At 51.9% G+C, this 21080-nt stretch overlaps 1 protein-coding gene across 1 annotated transcript; it reads right to left on the bottom strand.

The window, feature by feature from the left end:
• Positions 1 to 1287: 1287 nt before the first annotated feature.
• On the bottom strand, positions 1288 to 18606 carry LOC100903676 (adenylate cyclase type 9). The gene is given in 19 exon segments (XM_029111382.1): positions 1288 to 1469; positions 1733 to 1821; positions 2305 to 2536; positions 3738 to 3971; positions 4303 to 4511; positions 5075 to 5313; positions 6129 to 6392; positions 6979 to 7080; positions 8285 to 8445; positions 9151 to 9358; positions 12250 to 12293; positions 13456 to 13590; positions 14105 to 14343; positions 14672 to 14966; positions 15158 to 15422; positions 15953 to 16118; positions 16260 to 16621; positions 17942 to 18102; positions 18454 to 18606. Coding segments are annotated over 19 exon segments (3732 nt in total). The 3' UTR covers positions 1288 to 1295.
• Positions 18607 to 21080: the final 2474 nt, after the last annotated feature.

Below are 21080 nucleotides of genomic sequence, written 5' to 3'. Positions count from 1 at the left end.
CGGGCTCTATTTGAGTACTGAATTGAGTCCAAACGTATGGACAGATCGGATGACCTCCCCCTGAACCTAGATATCATTGCACGGCACTCCCGAATATCAAGGTTCCGAGTTCCGACCCACCTAAATTGATCCCATCCTTGAACGGTTTTTCCATCTTTTCACGATCGATCGGTCATTCCATTACTGCTCGAATCATGAAATATACAGTGCGCAATTTCTCGGCGGAACTCAATGCCCAGCTCTGACTTCTCGGAATTGTGATCAAATGAATTGAATGATAATTGCTTGCCAAGATGATTCGTTTCCTCCCGCTTCACTGTTCGCCTCATCTGACGACTTCCGGCTCCGAGATTATTCGATTACTTCAGTAGGAAACACTTAGAAAACTCCGAAACATAGGAACGGGATTTAAGCATCGGAGTGTTCGGAATCTCCTACAGACGTATAATGTACAAAAAAACTCCGATTGATCCCAAAAGATTCAGTATCTTCTAATACGAATGAAGTCGCATTCGTCTCATTGTATGAGTTCGTCTTAGAACCGGGATGACATTCAAAAATCGATCCATTCCGACCGTTCTCAAAGGATCGCCATGTCCGTATTATATCGGTTCTTCTCCGCTTCTATCTTTATGTTGGGAAAAACAATGCAGAGGTTCCACTTCGTTAACGAGTACACGTATGTACAAAATTGGTCAGTCATCCAAACCCCAGCAGGGCATCCAAATTGTTCCTGATCGGCCTCATCAGCGCGACATTTGACAAATGATTCCGAGCTTGTTGCCACGGTAGTTCTGACTCCATGCTCGGTCCGGCAGGATTTTTCCCGCAATTTCTCAATCCAGGTGTGCCATGTCGCCACGCTTTGTCACGTTGTGTCACCAACAGCTGTTCTCAGTAAAAGTTGTATACATTGTGAGTCGAACATGGAAAGCTACGATTGATCAGAAGTTGTCGCGATTCTCACTCCGCTTGTCTGCGGTTCTTCGAAGAGCATCCTCGAACATTACACTCTCCTGTCGAACATGATATTGACGACATTCACTACATCCTATTTACATATCACATCAAGGCATGCAATCATTCAAACGAGATCCCTAGAATCGGCGTTCTCACTCGATTCCCTCGTCGTTTTGGCCCTTGCATGTAGCCTCACACATGGATTTCGTATTGAGAGTCCCTCGCCCTATTTTATCAACAACGAGCGAAATCAGGTTGCCCTCGTATCCGCCCTCAGATATCGGTGCATCGGTTCCAGCTTCGAGCGAGATTCGACCTTCAGCTCCCAGGGGGATTCACGATTGGTTTATGGAGGTCCCCTGTCTTTTGAAAGGAATCTTATGCAACTGTTTGTCTTTCTTCCGATTCAGAAGGTAGACGTTCATGTGGTCCTTGCCCTTAATGTACATAGAGCCCCTCGGTTCGAATGTGTACATTTCCTCCAACACTGGGAGACAGTGCTCTGGGACCTGGAAGGAATAAATAGGATCATCTCCAAAGCTTGTTCCTCCCCGGGCAAAAATGCTCCAGAAGCGCTCGTTCCGGGGTACTGGCGACTCGCAACGGCGTAGAACACCGGAGAATAACGAGCGGATGTTGAGTCAGCGCGTAGATTCGCGGAAACGAACGATACGCACAGAATGTTCGAGCATTGGCAACAAGTGAAAGCACAAAGCCCCACGATTCGGAATTGGAGCGGAACGGCGAGGGAGGAAAGCTGAATATTCCTCACCTGAGTTCTACCGGGCACACCGTAGGAGTCCATCCGTGAGGCGGTATTGACGGCATCGCCCCAAATGTCGTAGTACAGCTTGGTTGTTCCTGCGAAGAGAATTTCGGCTTACTATTTCCTCCTACGGTTTTATAACGAGGAATTCCCAGAGTTTAGGGGGCCGGAAACCGGCTCTAATGGACGCGCCAGTTTCGAGACGCGAGGACTTTTCTCGCGCATTGGCGCTGCTGCGGCGAGAGGCAACATTCGCCGCGACTTGAGTCTCTTTGAACCTCGCGCGGTTTCGCGACCTCACACGTTTGTGAATTTCTGAAGTGAAACCCGAGGCAATCCGAGAGATATGAAAGGAGAAGTCACTCTACGATCTTCCCGACTCAGCACTCCAGTGGTGCGACGTACATTAAAGAAGGTACCCAGGAGGGGACTGAGGACATCAGAAGTTATCGAAAGCTATGGGGAGACATAATGTTCATGACAAGAGAGACGGCCGTCCGACTGTAGGGCTTGGAATAATGCTGCTACCCAATATTCTGAGACATTCATTCCCGATGACGTCATGAAGGTGAGCTCACCGATTACTCCTGCAGTGATGTCTCCGTGGGCGTAACCGATCCGCATGATGAACTTGAATTCCAGGAGATTCGAATTGAAGTCTTCGATGACTTTTTGCATAGCCAGGGCGAAATCGATGAGTTCGTACAGATGGGTGAACGGATGCGGGTTCTCCCTCCGTAGTTTGGGGTTCAGACCCGACGCGGCCATGAACGTCGCTCCGATAGTTTTGATTTTCGTCACGTTACGGAACTGCAACGAAAAGCTTCCTGCAGTTTTCTCCCAGTGGAGTTTATCGCTCGGGTGGCTTTGAAACGCCCCGATAGGAAAAAACGCCCAAGGAGCAGAAGACTCGAGAAAGTTCCGCGCCGCAGAAGCCAGAGAATCTAAGAGACTTTCAGCGTCGAGGAGCCGACCTTCGGAAAAACTCCCGGGTGCGGACACAATGCCGGCCGAAGGAACAAATACACTCACGGAGCTGTAGTAGCAGGAGGTCAAGCTTAGATTGCCGATCCTCCCTGGTTTTCGGACTCCCGGACTCTCGCTTAGCCACCTCGTCGAAGGAGAAATCGACGACGGAAGCGATGAATCGATTGATACAGAGCAAGTCTCGGCGTCCACATTCGGAAGCTGGAGGTCAGGCCTCGTGTGAGGGAATCAGCTGTTCTGCGTGGTTCAAGGCCCACTGAGGATGGGTGTTGACCAGGGTCGGGAGGACAGGGGGGAGGGCGGGCGAACGCTCGCAGCTCTCTATCTTGGATACCCCATCTCTCGCGGTGGCTTGCCTATCTCGCTCTCGCTGTAATGAAGGTCCAGCACTCGAACTAGAGCTCCGGGCGCCCTTGCCTGAGGGAGTTTCTTCCACATCCGTCTGCGTTCAAATCCAAGCGACTGGCCTTGAACGGCTTCCGCGGCTTGCTTACTCGATTGACTAGTCACACGGCCTGCCAGCGAACAAGGGTCGTTACCGAGTCCCGCGATTTCAACTTGCTCAAGCTCCATTGCATTGGAGAGGGAATCGCGGAGCGGACATTCGCTCAGCAAGAAACGATTGTCTCACGTTCCGCCGTCAGATATACGTCTACATGGAGCCCCACGAGAGCGATCCGCTCAAACGTCTGTAGCTGCATGACGACATGGTCCGTCACGTTCGCGACGATAAAGAAATACGACATGACCCCTGATCAATGAGAATCCACAATGAGCCGGAACTCCAGCATGGGAATCTCGCCAAGGATCTCGATCGATTCGCGGGTTGATTTTCTGCATGAGCCCAAAGAATGATTTTTCCAAAAGGAAGCGAGTGTTTTCGCACCTTTTTCGCTCCGCAAACATGGAATGCACTTCTGCAGAGATCGATAGAGGGAACTGGGAGTCGGAAGAATAAAGTGATGGAAGAATACGATGTCGTTGTTTAGCTGTCCGCGGCAGATCCCGAGGAAAAAATTCGTACCTGAGGTTTGCTGAGCAGCTCGTCGAAATCTCCGACGAGCTCATTGAGAACTCGTAGACATTCCTTCCCGCCTTCGTAGCTCTCGTCGTAGAGCTCATGGAAATTCACAATTGAGGCAAATAGGATCCCAGCCTCGCGGTGGTTCTCCGAATAACGCGAAGTGTTCTTGAGCAGCTCGACGACGTGCCGCGGTATGATATTATGCAACAGCCAATCGGCCTGTCGCTTGAGAACCTGTCGAAGGGAATTTCTCACTGTGACATTTCGCCGCCAAAACCTTCTCCCTGATATCTGTCGTGGCAGTTGTCTCAAGACGGTGACTCATATATACGCTCGTGTTTGGTCCAATGGGATATAATTCCGCTCGATTCCCCTCACAACAAAGTTTCAGATGTTTCTCTGCGACCAGTGTTTTTTTTACTGCATTTCTCCTGGATCGTCCTCCTCATATTTCTCCCCGACTGTCGATCGCAGTCTCCATTGGCAAAGAGCCCCATCCTAATCGTACTCGTTTCCGTGCTCGGCCCGTCTTTCCGATGGGGTGGGAAGCCGTACAGGCACATACCTGCATTCTCCTTTGATCCTGCGATGCCAGCCAGCCGCCATGGAAGCTGAGTCGCAAACTGGTTTCGAATTCCCGGTTGAGAAGCCAAACGAGCACAGCTGTCAGCAAGACATGGACGAAAATGTTCCAAACGATTGTATTGGATTCACGACAAAGATACGCTCGTCGTGAGCCCGCTGTGCATGTGCTGCTGTCGCAGAAGATGCCGCCTGGAGACATGAGGAAACGCGAACTTAGAAACCGGCTGCGTAAGCCAACTGCGCCACGGGTTTCAGCAAGATGGGCTGAAATTTGCTTAAAGAGGTCTGGTTCGAGGAACCGAGCTCGGAAAATTAGACCTCCAGCGCTGGAATGAGGCGAGACCTCGTAACTCGGAGCTCCCGCGTCTGCGAGAGACCCGATGATTACACCGTTGAGGTATACTGTTCACATCCCTCAATTACGCACGCTCGAGCGCGAGCTTAAAACTGGAGCCCTTTTCGAGTCGACCACCGGTGAACGAGATTCTAAAGGTGCGAAAGTTCACGAGTGCATGGATCCCAATGACAGGGGAAGATCGATCGTATCGGGAGATTGCTCCATGAGGAAATAGTGTGATATTTGTACACCTCTCGAGCACAGGTCGAGGAGAGAATATTCGGCTCCGACAGCGCATTGACGGATGGCAATGTCAAGCGAGGCATGACGAAAAGGAAGAGATGAGAACTCCGCTCGATAGTAATTGAGCGATCGAACACCAGATGATAAAGTCAATCGATCGAGATCGACTTACCGATGAAGAGAACTAGAGAGAATCCAGCCACGGTAGCGAACAACGACCTCAGCCAGAAGTTGACTTGTGAGAAATTGGTGAAATGCAGCAGAAATGCGAAGGCCAGCAAACAGAAACCGTCTGCGGATTGCCAACTATTGAAAACAGCGTCACACGCGAAATTTGTGTAAACCGCCAAAACCGGCACACAAAGCAGGAACAGACCAACCACGTGAAGCGGCGTCCACTTCATCAGGTACCTGCAGAAGAGTCATTCAGATTAGATAGGACTCGTCGGCTTGATTTGAGTTTTCCTCTATCCCGAGGGCGTTCGCATCACTGAGGGCAAGGCGGATAAAGTTAGGAGCTGTGCGAGCTAGATTGAGCCCCCCAAACTAAACAGAGCATTTTCGATGACGTATTTCAACTCGGATGCTATTTCGGTTTCCTGTGCAACCTGATCTGCTCGCATCTCTCAGCCAACGATATCGCTACAGTCTCTGAGAATCCGACGGCGGCGTGCACAGGCGTCCGCCGGCAGGGTTGAGGCTTGTCGTCGTCTCTGCCGCATTCAAATATTCGACCTGCTCGCTCCTTGGGTGCCAGGCAGCGTGGGACCTCTCCGAAAATTCCCGAGATGTGAATTGAGGGGGGACGGCACAACTCTCAAAATCGGTCTTACTGGACCTTCCGAACAAATCCTCCGCCCAGTGCGACGCAACGTTCGCTCAAGACTGTAGGGAATCTCTAATTATTATTCTGGACTAATCCCAGAACCGCTTCTTCCTGGCGGAAGGGGCCTCAAACGATGCATCTTCCGGACCCCTATTGACGAATTCAGAACGAGCACAGGCGGGAACCAGGCGTTTTGTGATGATTAGAAATCCTCCGTTCCCTCCGCAAGCCAAATCGTCGCACTGCTGTCACAATGGGGAGACTATGCGACCGTCCCCAGTCAGGTTAACGGGTTTAGTCGGTACGGGGGCTCGAGGGAACGGGGCAGGTGCTCCCTAATGAAATTATTCGAGTCAATTACCCTCACTCGGGCTCTATTCCAGTAAGTAAACGTGCTTACCGGAAGGCCATAGTGAAACAGTCGTTGCTCTGCCAATTGCCCCTTGTGACGAAGATTTCCCGCAGGCACACCATGCCCATCGCTATGTGAGCGCACGAGGCAACGAAACAGAAACTGAGGAAAACCGCGCTTGGCATCGGGAAGAGCATGAAACAGGTCAGCAGAGCAACAAAGTAGAAGATGAGGGCGACAGTTGCACAGAGATATACAGTAAATGTGGGCGATGCTAATGTAGGCGTGAGCTCGCGGCAAAGGAGACGGTCCCTGCAATGAGAAGGTCGGATGATATTTCCGATTGGGTTTCGTTAGGCAGATTCTTTTCGCCCACCGTTGACGGGAGGAGCGCTCTTCGTTCACCCGCCGGGACCGGAAGGGTTCGGATGTTTACCTCAGGGAGAGGAGCGAATGAGGTGGAGCGAGAACCTCCGAAAGAAAAAAAAGGTGAATCTATGGCTTCTATACGGAGATGAGCGCAGAATGAAGGGACCGAGTACCGCAAGTATGCAACGAATCCCTTATTCGCCCTCCGAGCCCGGGAATAGAGCCCGGGACTCGAAGAAGGTAAAGGGTTACCGGATCAAAGGGTCTAGTATATGTTGTGGCAATACGCTCAGATGCCGAAGCCACTGTTGACTCGTGGCAATATTGTTATGGCTGGCAGGGGAAGGAGACGATGTTGGCCGACCTGCATTCTAGCGATCGGAATGCCGGATAGATCGATCTCATCGAAGACCCGACGACTGCGTTCTTCCCTCGCGCGACTCGGATGCCGGAGATAAGATGAGGGCGACCGAAAACGGTTCGTTATCGTGGGTCTGGAGCGGGCTATCCGGAAATGGCTTTCACTCACCTATAACCCTGCTCAATTTGTTTGTCCTTGAAGAAAAGCGAGAGCTTGTGTACGGGCGGTCTCACAAAGAGCTCCGCATCTGCGCAGTCCTGCTGAATACATCTGAAAGGAACGCTCGGAACTCAGACGAAAGCCCCTGTACGTGGAGCCTGGGATCTAGAAGAGCTCGATCTCGTGAAGTCTGTGAGCGGGACACCATTTTCTTGAATTGACGATCGGAGCTCCCGAATCGCTGGCTATTCCGGATTCATCGTAATATTTTTCCACCGGGCGCTTTGATTTTATTGCACTCGACCGAATGCCCGAAATAGCATCCGATTAGAACTTCGAATTCGGGTTTTTCCCAGAGTTCACCCGGATTGCCGGAGTGCGTGGGAAGGAGCGTATGTTTCCGACTCATGAAGAACTGATAGGCATTTCCCAAGGCCCCGCGGGAGAATGAAACCAGCTTCGATGTCTTTTTTCTGCTTCATTTCGATTCTGCTCAGAGACTCTTCCTTGAACCGCAGGGAGCTAGACGCGGAGTCAGTGCATTATCGAAACGAGGGTCGAGACATACAATGTTCGCTTGAGAACACAAGAAGTTCGATAAAGGACCGAAGTTCATAATTCATCAGAAGATCCACAATCCTCCATACATTCACGTAGTATAAATTCCAGTTCGATTCTCCGATAGTCCTGCGACTGCGTCAATAGCGGGAATGTTGTCGGAGGGAATATTGTGTGGGACTTTTCAAAGCGATCGGAGCGGTCTAGAAATGCTAATCATCCAGCCTGACCAATCTGTCCTGATTCTCAATCGGACGCCTCTCAAGCTGCTCATTCAGACTCCTGCACCGAGTGAGATCTCGAAATATCCCTTCCGAGAAGGCGAGGACTGTCGCCTGATATAGGCTAGAGCAACACGCTCCCAATTGCTGTCGGAGCGCTCCAACAAGTTCAAGGTTCGTCGCTTACACGAAGGGATCCACTAATCCAAGATCGAGACTGAGATTCCCAGGCTTTCACAAACTCAGGTCCCGGATGTACTCCAGGTGGTTATCAAAACGTTCCTAGATCGGGGCGCGACGATGAGCTCTGTCGTCCCGTAATCCACTTCAAACAGACGCTTCATTCCCTTCGGCTCTGGGAATGCTCTGGATATTTGCCATTTGGAAACTGTTCCGTACGTGCGCTCACGTTTTCTCTGACGAGACGACGCCGACATCGCCTTCGTTGTGGCTATCGACTCGTTGACTTCAATTCGGGAAGCAGGTGGCGTTGGGACGACCCGGACGGCACCCTAATAATAGGATCAATTTCTCACCTGATCATCTGTAGGTCACTCTGCTTCCGCAGCTGAAGTCGAAATGAAATTCCAGTGTCGTCGCCGAAAATTGAGTAGCCTCTCATCGAGGAAACTCCTGAGCTCCTTCCTGTCGAAGTCGACGTCCGACCTCGTCGATCGATGCTGCACTCGACGACGGACTGCAATTCGGGAATTCGGATTTTTTTCTCTGCGATCTCCTTCTCCTACGATAAGGGGGACTCTCGCATTCCCGGAAGGACTCCAGGGAGGGATGGAGCGAGATAAATAACTACGTTCGCTTCGAGGAGATCTGACGCAATTTGAAGGAGGATTAAGCCCATAGTGAGCTGGCGTGGGGGAAGCTCAAATCAAAACTACGCGGAAGCTACGCAATTCGCGAGTTTCTCTGATGGAGGGATCAGATATCGAAGCACACAATCGCTCCACTCATTCTCAGCTTTAATAATTGCTGCGATTCTCGGTCTTATTACGAAAGAGATTAGTGGAGACCTGCGGCGACGTGCTCAATAACCTCTCTGTGGCCCTTGGATAATAGCTTCACGATGAAACTCAGGACTGCCGTAAATATCTCCGCGAAGCAAGAGAACAAAAAGTTTCGGGGATCGACTTCTCGCGATCCGTATCGAGAGAAAAGGGTGGCGACGACCAAAAAAGATTCCTCGCCTCTTATCGCGAGGCGCATGTATCATGCATCATGTGGGAGACCGATCTGCCGGATCGCGCCGAGGGATTGCGTCACGTGATCCGGCTTTTGGAGATCTGTGGATCTCGGGAGCTGTTGTTCCCGAGAAGGCTAACTCTTGAACTATACGGCAAAGCCCGGCGAGGTGTTCGGACTCGTAGGCAACCATTGTGAAACGTACCGATTCGAGTTGAATGCTGCTCCGAGCGGTTACGATCCCGGAATCTTTTCGAGAATAGAGCGTTGACAATGAGGAGTGTCGTCGAGGAGGCTGTGGATGATTCTGTGGCGCCATTGTTGGCTGCACGACAACCTCGTCTCCCATCCAGTCGTCTTCTTCCTCGGAATCCACCTCTTCGCTCAGCGGAGGACAGCTCGCCTTCCTTGTGCTGCAAATGAAGAATATACAGGTGGTTTATTCTAACGTTTACTTCCCTCGCTACGAATTCTGCCCGTTGGCGGAGCCGTCAGCGCGAATCCCGACCGGCTCCTTGATCGATCCCTGTTCCCTGCGGAGGTTCTCGGATGACGGGGGCGCGACGCGATCGATTCGCTTACACAAGATGCCGGCGGAATGAGTGACGGCAACATTCTCGTGACAGGGTAACCGCATGAGCTCTCGTTATAAATGACTCTTATTTGCTTTGGTCGAGCTATTATCTTCGGTGGCTATCTTTACAGCCCTCGCGAAGCATGTTGTCGATGTTCTTTACATTCACATGTCCCGATGATGATGATGCAACTCAGCGGATACGCCCCGGCTCGGTGAGCACTCAACCCACGCATCGAGTAATTGCGCGATGTTTGAAAGGATGCAGGCATCGTAGCGCACCGTGAAAGGTCACGCTTGCTGAGCAACGTGCCCCAGCGGTTGAGACATCTTATTCGCGACTACTGGGCGGGACTGGAGTCGGTAGCTTTTGTTTTCGTATATTCCCACCAGTTATGGGACAGATACCAGTTATTGAACTTAAGATTTCACATGGGACTCCGCGTCACGGCGGTCACGGAGCTCCCCATAGACTCCGATAAAGCGTCCCATGAACCATCATGGGGTGTCCAAGAAAGGAATAGGACAAGACTTCAATGGGAAAATCCTCAAGTGTCCCATAATTGGGACTTGTCTTCTTCGCTCCGCTCCCGCTACCAGATTATTCCAGTTTCTGTCCGAAAAAGAGCCGACTTCGACTCGCGGGTGAAGTCGTACCACGATAGGTGTGTCTCGAGCATAAATATCACCCCGATGGTACCATGCCCGGAATTTTCCGGGAACGGCGAGTTCAAAACCACGCCGCGATAATGCTCAACACTGAATCCTGCAAAGTCTCGGTAAACACCGCTCGGAGACTGTGGTGGGGAATTTGTTAGAGCTGTAGGCAACACGTGCAAGCCGTAGAAAGCGATCTCACGTGCAACCTCTAATGGAAGCCCGTGGACGGCTCTGCGAGTTTCCACGGCGCGGGGCGAGAGTGAAAAAAAAATATTTGTGATAGGCTTCGCGAACATTTAAGCATCCGCCGAACCTTTCACATTACTTCGACGCAAGACGCTTAGATCCACAAAGCTCGTATATAACATCAAAGCGGGGGGAGAATTCCGGGAACGCGACTAGATGCGCTTTCATTGACGGTCTCCTCGATTCCTATTTTCTCCGTGAAATCAATGAGGTCCATGTGTGAACTGTCATCCCAAAATCTGATCGCTCGTCCTATGCATCTGGGTTGTGCAGCTGTCTATTAGATCACTCTAATTGCCTTTGTGATTCTCTATGACTTGCGTGATTATTTTACGGGACGACGTGTGCCAGAAAACTTATTGTCAGACGCGCACCCGGCTCAGCGCGCAGTAATAGCGGACAGGTTGGGCAGACCGGTGAGCTCAAAACCTCATGGTCGGACACACTTCGTTCGGCCGACTTAAATTAATAAGCGAGTCGATGATGACATTCTGCGGACCCGGACGCTTAGTGGCAAATGCTAGTGGTTGTTGCCATCGACAGCGAAATGTCGTGCCTTCGAGCAGAGATTCAACGCGAAGAAAGGTCGCTGATGAATTCCTCCTGAAGGGCCTCTAAGATGAGCACTGGATTAGCCATGCTCTGCGGAAAAAATGCAACATGACTCCCCGTTAGGAAGAGAGGCAAGTTCCGAAAAGCCACGGGGTCCTCTGACTTTCAAAGTTCTCCGATTTGACCTTCCGCGCGGAGGTGTGCACCATCAAAGGAGGAGCGAAAATCGATAACATGGAGGGAAGGTTTCATGCATAGCAACTGAAGACTTCGGACGCCTCCGGCAAACGACGAGGAATCATCATCGATTCGATCTGGATCTAGGAAAGTTCCTGCTACAGAACGGCAAACTGTGCTCTAGCTGATCGGTTCTCAACAGCTGAGCAAGGGGAGGCGATACAACGCCTCATTCCTCTCTCTTCGATTTCCACGGGCTCCGAGGTCTTTCCCGATTCATCCCCCTGGCAAGTCGGGAGAGAATGCTCCCGAGCAAGAGAGTTCGCCCAGCTCGGAACCCAGAGGTGCCCTAGGCTGCTACGGAAAAATCGGATGAGCGTAATTTCAGCTCACGTTCCTTAGTTTCTCTGGTCGTCTAATCTGGCCAGCGCGAGAGTAATGTCAATGGGATTTGCATGAAATCGACTTGTAAATTTTCAGCCATTGAGTCTCCCACGTACGCTGCTGTGATTCCGTTCGGCGTCGTGTCGATCTGATTCCTAAGATGGGTCGTGACGCGCATCGATCGTGATCGGCGGTAACGATTGCTTTGAATTGTTGCTCCTGTTGTCAAGATCTGATGTCACGATAAGATGCACGCGACCGTCGGCGTGATAGGGATTTTTTTGCCGAAGTTCAGAAGCCTTCTCAGAGCCGTAATTCTCTGACAGCGATACACAGAATCTCGGATTACCCCCTTCGTTCGCCGTCGGTAGCGGTTCGAGTCCGTGCTTGTCGACGGACCCGTAGCGAATTCGAAAGGGATGAGATCTCCGGACCTGTTGCTCAATCCCTCTGTGTTTCTCCAAAAGGTCGGGGCTCAGAGTAAGTTCGCTGACGTCGGCGAAGAGTGACTACGGCAAGCTCTGGCGCCCTTCGAAAGTACTTTAAGAGATTTTCGTTCGTCTCCGAAGAGATAAAGTAAACTTCTATCTCTCGCGCTTCTATTTCTTCACTCTGATTCAGTCTCCCTGCTAGATCCTCTCTGGGTCCTGTTTTTTTGATGGGACGTTTCCGGGAGTCTCGTAAAGGGTTATAACTTAATCGACTGTCGACGAGCTTGCATGGGCGTTGGACCCGGGAGGGTGGGAGCCGTCTCAGTCAGAAGAGCAGAAATACCGTATTTCCTGTATTATAAGAGCACCCTCTATTAGAAGAGCACCCTCCAATAGAAGACCACCCACGGGGGATCGAAAAATAGAAGAGCACCCCTTATTAGAAGAGCACCCCTTATTGGAAGAGCAGCCCCAGGGGGTAGCCATAGACGAGCATGCTCTCATAATGCAGGGAGTACGATATACGATAGAAATCTCATTTTTGACAAAAAAAGGATTGAATCTCATTGATATGGAAGTTGCATCGGTTTACCCACGATCTTTCCCCCCCAGCACCAGTTCAGCAGGGTATTGGAATAGGCCGAGCCACGATATTTAACGATTTCGATGCAGTCATTCGAATGCGGACCCGAGCCTTTCGAAGAAGCAGATCCATCGATGATAATTATTCGAAGGAATACGTTTCCGAGAATGATGCTCCTCTCTTCGCTGAGACAGGCTGCTGCAGATACGCTGTTCGGTAGGATGGCGATCCCGAGAGTTTTACGGAGGAAGGCTCGCAAAGCGGAGCTCTCATCAGTAAATCACTCCCGGAGAGATCCTTCATCCCCAATGATCCCTCCGCTTCCCCGGAGAAACATATTGGAACATCGCGGAGAGTCACGTTCTGCTGCTCGAGTGTCTTCCCTGAACTTCGGGGATATATTCTTGTCAGAGACTTCGACAGAGCTCCTTGGAGTCACCGACTAAAACAGAGAAATGTCGGAGACCGGAGACACCCACAAACAGTGGCGCTGAAACGACACCCTTCGTCACCAAGAGCGATATGCCCATCGATCCGTGATCGGACCCATCATCAGCTTAACCCACACGTATATATTGGCCATTGTCTTCAAAGGCAGTGGCTGAATCGATGATGTACAAGTAGCTCCAAGGTCACTTAGGTTTCGAGTTGAGTGTTCTCGGTTCAAGGTCACTGGGATCATGTTCCTCGAGTCGAAGCCGTCCACACACAAAACTCTTTCCATCCAGTCGGTTTCGAAATCGTACGTAAAGCTCCCATATCTGAACAAACGTTCTCATGGAACTGCACTCCGCGTCCAGCGCCGGACGTTTCCGCCGCGGGAATTTCCTCCAGACGCGTCATCGATTCGTGGCTATCTACTCAGCTGAGGAGAAAAGATGGAACTCACTTCAGTGCATGGATTTCCTGGTTGGGATTGGCGCCGTCGACGGACAACTGCTGACCGATATGAGCCAGGGTAGGTGTCGAGAAGCGCGGCCACGAGTGTCTGGCGCCAGCCATCTTGCGTCCTCTGATAAAAAACGTCCGTTTGTCTCCCTGAAATCGACAAGTCTCGATGAGACGAGGCGCCATCGGAGCCATTCCTCCGCGAGGAGGAAGCTCGCACCTGAAAACCGGCCCGCTCGGAGACAAGGTCATTGCCGGGAGATGCTGTCCGTTCTCTTTCTCTCTCGTCGAGTTCATCACGCTAATGCTACCCTTTACACTCGTCATGAGAGCTATTCTCGTCTACGTCTCGTGGATGCGGAGCCCCACTGACTGAGTACGAGAGCCTGTTACTGGGCGGATCCTCACGCGTGTGCAAGTGTGTACTCCGATTGGCCTGCGAGGCAGCAGCGAGATGGACCCGGCAAAAAGACAAGCAGCCGTCCGGCAAATGCCCGAACTAACACAGACGGATCGACAAATTGATGGGCTTCACGGACACTGTTACTACGGTGTCAGTAATCCCTGAGGAGCCCCTACCGACCGTCCAACCAACCGAGGGCCGCCTTGCCTTGCTCGTAGACGAGCGTAGAAAAACCGTTATGCGAAGGAAATGAATACTCACGTCGACTGAAGCCTCCTCCATGTGATACTGATCCACCAGAAAGGCGTGGGTGTCCTCCGAAATGTGAACTTTGCCGGGGCGACCGGTGCTCTCCATTCGATTCGCGTATTTTACGTCGTTCGACCATACGTCGAACTTGAAACGCTTCGTTCCCACGATACCGCACAGCACGGTGCCGGTGTGGACACCGACTCGCATGTTGACGTTTTCGTTGGTATCTTCGTCGAATTCGGCGATGGCTGCAATGACAATAAATATTGGACTGAAGATCCCGGCCCTCTATGGTGGGCCAGAGGGGAAGTCTCGACTTCTCCCGGAAATGAAATGATTCGACGAAAGTTGAGCAGACGGCGTGTCTACACCGGGAAACTCAAGGATCGAATTACGATCTTCCCGACCGCCGGAAGAATATCTGGAACTCAACCAGGAGTCGGAGGGAGGGAGCTGTGGAACTGCGGAGGATCGGCGGAAATATCCACGAGGGAGTAAATGATCGGGAAAGTCTGAGGGAGAGGAATTAAGGAATGGGATTGTGTTGCCGAAACGCACCCTAGGGACCGGTCATACCTTTGATCATCGCAAGGCCCATTTCCACGCAGCATTTAGCGTGATCCGGCCGAGGCTCGGGACATCCGGCCACGCAGTAATAGCAGTCTCCGAGAGTGGAGATCTTTTCGCATCCATTCTTCTGGCAGAGGAAGTCGAAGCGACCGAACAGGTCGTTCAGCAGACCCACCAACTGGTGAGCGGTTTTGTTGCTGGACATCTTAGTGAAGCCGACGATGTCAGCGAATAAAATCGAGACGTTCTCCATACGGTGCATGTTGAAGGGACGAAAGGTCATCTGGTTGGATGAGCGGGGCTGCGAAGAATCGATACGTTTGTTGATCATGGAGTTTATCCATCTCCAATTTCCTCCGACCGGGAGAGAGGAGTGGCCGAGGGAAAAGACAGAATGGAACGAATTGTATGAGGGAGGGGCGCAATAGGCGCTTCGAAAAGTAAGTCTATCGAGAAGGAGAGACCGCCTCATGGGCAAAGCAGAAAACAGACCTGGAGCTGTTGAGTTGGCTCGATATTTACTCGCTCGTCATCGTCGTCATCGTTGCCTTCCTCTGCCGTGTTGCTCATCAACCACTGGGCCACAGACGGTGGCATGACGGAGTGGATCATCTTTTCTTTTAGCTGCTTCTCCAGTTCAAGCTCGCGTCGCACGAGAAGTGACTCGCCTACTTTATAAAACGTATTCCTCATCGACGTTTCCGCCAAGAGTCGGATTTTAATGCCGAGAATGTGCGTAGACAGCTGTAGGAGAACCCTGCAAAGGCCCTCGGTTGAGACAATTAACTCTCGGAGAACAATGAACGACCTTGTCCTTGAACGACGACGAGCTCGATCTTGAGAGCGGCTCTCGCTCTGTTTCTATGTTCGTAATTCGTGTGAGCCGGTCAAGACGCAATAGATGAACGGGAGGGAATGTCGTCGTCGTCGTCGACCCGGAGAAGGATGTCAGAGGAAGTAATGACTCGGTGAAGAAGGAAGTCGCAAAAAAATCTACCGCTGAGAGGACTCGTCAGATTTGGGAGACCCTTCGAGACGGCGAGCTCCAACGACGCTATTGAGTAAAGCCTCGAGCGGAGCACAAACGACGGGGAAAATGTTGAATCACTCGTGACGTGGAGTTGCGGTCGAGCTGTCTGGCGACAACTCGGGATAAAAAAAGGCGAGTACGCGACTTTTCGGGACAAATGCTCCGGCGAAGGATTCCGAACAAGAGCAAACCTGGAGCTCCACCGAAACCCTCTCAACGCAAATGGAATCAACGAGAGGAGTAGAAAATTCCATTACCTGACAGAAAGGATCGTTGCTGTGTTCACGTGGTTCAAGACGTACCACGACAAAACCTCAAACACCGTCGAATATAGAGCGCAGAATATACATATAACGAAAAGGGGAAGCGGCCCGACGAGTGTGTACGACAGCATGATGAACGAGAGACAGGTGGAGAAAAAACCTGGAAAGAGGCAATGGGGTATCACTCGTTAGCGGGACATTCCTCATCGAGTCGTCGTTCCTGAACATTTCTCGCGACTTGCTCGCAACGCATCAATCTTCCTCTCTCGTCCAATCTCGGGATCGCTCGCATTCGACCTACCGACTGAGAACGAGTGGCTCTCTTCTATCTCGTATTCTCCGGGTGGGAGGAAGAAAGGTGCCAAGGAGAACCCCGCTACGAGGAATAACGTCGCCATAGCCAATCCGGCCGCGTACTGCTTGTAGAGCTGCGGCCTGGCTACGGTGAATGTCAGGAAACTCAGAGAAATGAGCGCTAGTAAAAGGCAGCCCATCGACACGTAGGGCCACGTGACGTAGCCGGCCACGGACACGTACAGCGCGTACACGAGCGCACTCAGGATGACATAAAGTAGAGCGTAACAGAAATGTTGTTCGGTTTGGCTGAAGGAAGTCTGCCGGAACTGCTCCTCGAGGACCTTGGAATCGAAGCGCGGGTTCCACCTGTGGAAATAAAATATTTACTCTCGACAACATCACCGTTCGCAAGCTCGACTACTCGACTCGATGAACACTCGAGCGTCGGCCAGCGGGGTACTGGCTGACAGACTGACTATGTATTTTGATTGCTGCGCCTTGTAGTCATCAACTCCCGGAAGATAGTAGACTAGAATGTCAGCAGTCAGCCAACAAAGCCCCCTAGACACTAATACCTCTACACTCTCAGAACCCTCTCGGGACTCGGATCACTCACGAGCAATCTCTCGGAGGAATAAAATCCAGAGAGAGGTAGAGCAGTCCCGACCGAGAACGGATTGATATTTGTTAGAGCTCGGTTCGTGAAAGAACTCGAGATCCTAGATTTGAGAAGCTCTTGTCCACATGGACAGCGCTCCGACGGAGCGTATGGTCGTTTGGTGGGTCTGGCCTCTCTCAATCCATCTCTTCGACGACTCTCGCGGTAGTGAAGTTCAGCGAGTCAGCGAGTGGTTTTTATGAGGTTTTTATACGCTTATATTATTCCCTGAATGTCAAGTGCTCTCGAACCCTCCCGTGGGAGTGTATCAGCGCAGAATCTCTTCCGCGAGCTACATACCTCCGCACCGGATACCTTGCTCAGTAAACCTCAATAATAATTTTCACGAGATCCCTCCCGCCGCAAACTCGTTATATTTCCCCGGATAGGAGCTCTATTCGCCAACGAGGAAAATAAACTCCGACCCACAAGCAGTCGGAAATTTTCGTCGGGGGGGAATCTCAGATTTTCCGGGAGTTCAGGGGACTCCGGTCGGATGCCGAGAGGAACCTCTGCGGAACGTTGATGAACAAGCAGCCGCAAAACAACGACGCTAATGGTAGGAAGAAACGCCAACGAAGGCAGAATAGAGCTCGAGCTGCGCAAGGAGACAGAAGAGTGCGTCACGCTCTCGGTCCTCGGAGACTGCGGCGGAACAGATCTCGGCGGATGATGCCCCGCGGAACAGCTAATCATCGTCCTCTGTAATGATGGGAGTGAAGTGCGAATTGTCTCATCGTGCATGCCGAGAACGTTCGCCCTTGAGCAACTTGGGCTACGAGCCGCGAACACGAGTATCGGAGTTTTGGCGGGGGTGATCGCGAGAAATTCGTTCCTAGTTTACCCATAAAGTGCGTAGTCGAATCTCCCCCGAGTGTCAGATCATCAGTCACAGCTGTTTTACGTATTGACGACGTCCATCGATTCGACTGGAGGACACGGATGAATAATTCAGCCGAAAACGAATTCGCGGCCGCCTCCAAGGCCACCAACGCGAGATTTCAATAACGTCGCGTGAAATCACTCACCATGAAGCTCTAGCGGCGCGGTCGAACAGCGGGAAGGTAGACACCCGTCGGGGATAGAGGGAGTTCCCTCGTTGGAGAAGCGAGTGGTGAAGCTGAGCCGAGCTCATCGAGATCCGCTCACCTTCGGACCATACGGACCTCCGGGTGCTGGCCATTCTCCTCTGCAAAGCAAAGATGAAAAATTTACGACAACCTCAACGACAAATCACACGCGAGGATCGAGTTGACAGCCGAGCGTCGCCGGAGCGTGCATACGGCCTTGTCGGAGAACACCCGTAACACTTGGGTCTTGTTACCCAACTGTGTCACGAGAGACCCCGGGATTCCGGGTCCCTAAAAAACGCTTTTATGAGAGTCACCGAAGCCAGCGAGCGTCATTCAATTTCGTTCTGAGGCGACTCTGCATAGGCAGCTGCCAGTCAATTACTTGGGCGAGACCCATTAAAAGCTTGCAGTGAATATTAAAATGAGTGCCGAGTACGGCACTCTCGGTGAACCCAGCTGAAACCAACTTGAGCCGGAGGAACGCAATAAATCCGAGTATTTCCTCCCGTATGCCTCTCGTGTATCGACGGCTCGGGGAACATCTGATCCCGGTGGAGCGCCGCGTTATCCGATTCCCATTTGCGGGTTTTAGCTCCGTGACTCGATGGATGAACTGACATCGTGTCCGCCCAAAGGAATGTAGACGCCGGAATCCGAAAATTCGAGAATCGTATTCTGAAGGACGAGGGTCTTTTCAAGTCTCAAAGTCAAGTTCGCGAATGCGGACACGAGAACATGTGGACCTCATTTCTAGTTCAAACATTGAATAGGTGGCCGCATCGGCGACGTGAACTAGCCCTTGGACGACTCGCCGAGCACACAGGGACACCTTTTGACCCTCCCTCGAGGGTCTGGTAGATCTGCCTCCTGCGCATCACCTGAGCTCCTCGTCGCCGGGAAGCTTACCCCAACACCGTACCAGAGCTGCTTATTCGCCGGTAGGTTCGGGCCCGTGGTTCTCTTCCGATCGGTCTCGACTCTCGTTCAGGGAATTTGTTTTCGCCGGATTCGCGAGCCGAAGCATCAGCGCGCTACGGAGCTGATGATTTACGCCTACCGCATTTTCGTACAGGTAGCGTAATAGAGCCCAAAAATGCACCGAGAGGAGAATCGCGAACAATAAAACCCTTCCGTCGCGCGGATACCGCCAGCCGAGCACGCGTTCCCGATACGACGAGAATCGCTAACATTATTATGCTTCGTCGTAGGATCGCCGTCAGCGGGCTCACGTGCCCAGAGATTTTCGGCGTGCATTGCCGAACTTCGATCTCAGTCAGCTCGAAATTCCTGGGATGTGATCAGCATACGTCGCTTAATCAGCCGCTCCGAGCGAGCTTCGTAGACGAGATTTTCCCCGAGCCGCGCGATTTGCTCGACAAGGGGTAATCTTCGTGAGGAAACTCCGCACTCAACAGCAGCCCAATCCCTGCATAGAGATCAATCGATTCGCCGAACAAGTCCCGAGAGAGCGAAGTCCGGGGCCCTCCACCGAGCGGAATTTGCTGTCGCAGCGGTTTCGGCAGGCAGAAGTGGGACTCAAGCACCTCGCTATCATAATTACTGGAGGAAGCCTCTTCCGTTAGCGCGGCGAGCAGCGGTCAACCTGGTGCGACAAGTCGAGTGTGCTCGAGGCAACTGTCCTCTCCGAGCCTCCAACAAGCTCCCGCGCTGCTTGGGCACTAGCTCGCAGCAACGAGAGAACGAAAACGAGTAAATCGACGCCCTCCCACGAATTTCGGTGTTAATTTCTGGGGAGTGACTTGGAAGCTGGCGAAGAGTCGCAATCGATCCACGAGCTGGATGACGGATGAATTCTCGTCGGTTCCTCCGCGATCGATTCCTTATCCCGACTGTCCCGAAAATTGGGAATTAATCCGTGGGCTGTGATTGCGCAACGTTCGTCGAAGTCGACGCTGAGGGAGCCGGCGAGAGGAGCTGATCGACGAACGTCGACCTCTGGTCTCCTCTGGAAGAGGCTGCTGCGCCAATCCGAATCCCACCTCCGGGGACTTCGGCCTTGTCCCAGAGTAAACAGCGAAAACAGAAAATAACAACAGGAGCTATAGTTCTAGGAACTAACAAGCGAGCGAGCCACGTGCTGTTTCGCTGGTAGCGCTTCTGACGAATGAAGCCTACGAGGGCCCGGGAAAAAATTGCGTGCGACTCGCGATGCAGCGGATGCTAATTAGGGATACGATCCCGACCGCGTCATCGTTCTGAGAGAGAGATATTCTCGGACGGGACTCCTTTTATAGGATGGTTGTTCTGTGTGGGCGAGCGGCTCACGCACTTGCTGCGAAAAAAATAGGCTTTGCTCCTGACTAATGGTTGACCTTTGAGACAATCGCCAGCTGAGCTAAGACCCACCCTCGATCCATCAACACCTAGGAATGTAAGCCCTCGGTGTCAAGATCGGGACGTTGCGGTCTTGGCGTATTTCCCCTGGGAATTCCTGACCTTAATTATTCCGAAGAGGAGCAATAGCTGAGCCGAACGATCGCAGCAGAGATCAGAAACCATAGTGAAGATGAGGCCGATGGGAACCAACTCCAGAGTCAAGGAACGCTGCGGAGGGCACAGACGGTGAAGTCCCTGGCAGCCCAACGAGCAAGGGACCGAGAGATTACAATGTTTTCCGATGCTCGCCGCACTCTCTCGTCCCCGCTTGCAAGTGAGAGTTGCTCCGCACGGAAATGGCTGTTGTGAAAGCAAATGATTTCGCCGGATGCATAAGCAAGCCCGGGAATCTCGAACACAAGTTTTGTCCTGACCGACGCGTTGCCGAAGGTTACGAATACGGGTGGGATATTTTTCGTCATTTCATCCGTCATGGAATCAAGTCGGAGAAGCTGGAGCCATAGATATCTTATTCTTTTTGAATAATTTTCGTTGTGGCAGTGTTTGTAATCGAGGTTCGCCTTAGGCTCTAAAACGCTGAATCAGCCTTCAGAAACTTCCGCTTGTGACTCGGACGGTCGCACACAATGAAACGCCCGGTGACATTGAGGGGAACTTTATTCGTCTAGAGAGAGAGCGCCGCTATCCAAGACCCCGGAGAGCCTGCGATGTCACCAATCGAAGAAGAAAAGCGGGA

This window comes from Galendromus occidentalis, unplaced genomic scaffold (genome assembly GCF_000255335.2).
Source record: "Galendromus occidentalis unplaced genomic scaffold, Mocc_1.1 scf7180000075574, whole genome shotgun sequence".
Classification (NCBI taxonomy): Eukaryota; Metazoa; Arthropoda; class Arachnida; order Mesostigmata; family Phytoseiidae; genus Galendromus; species Galendromus occidentalis.
This window is presented reverse-complemented; position numbering and strand designations above follow the sequence as displayed.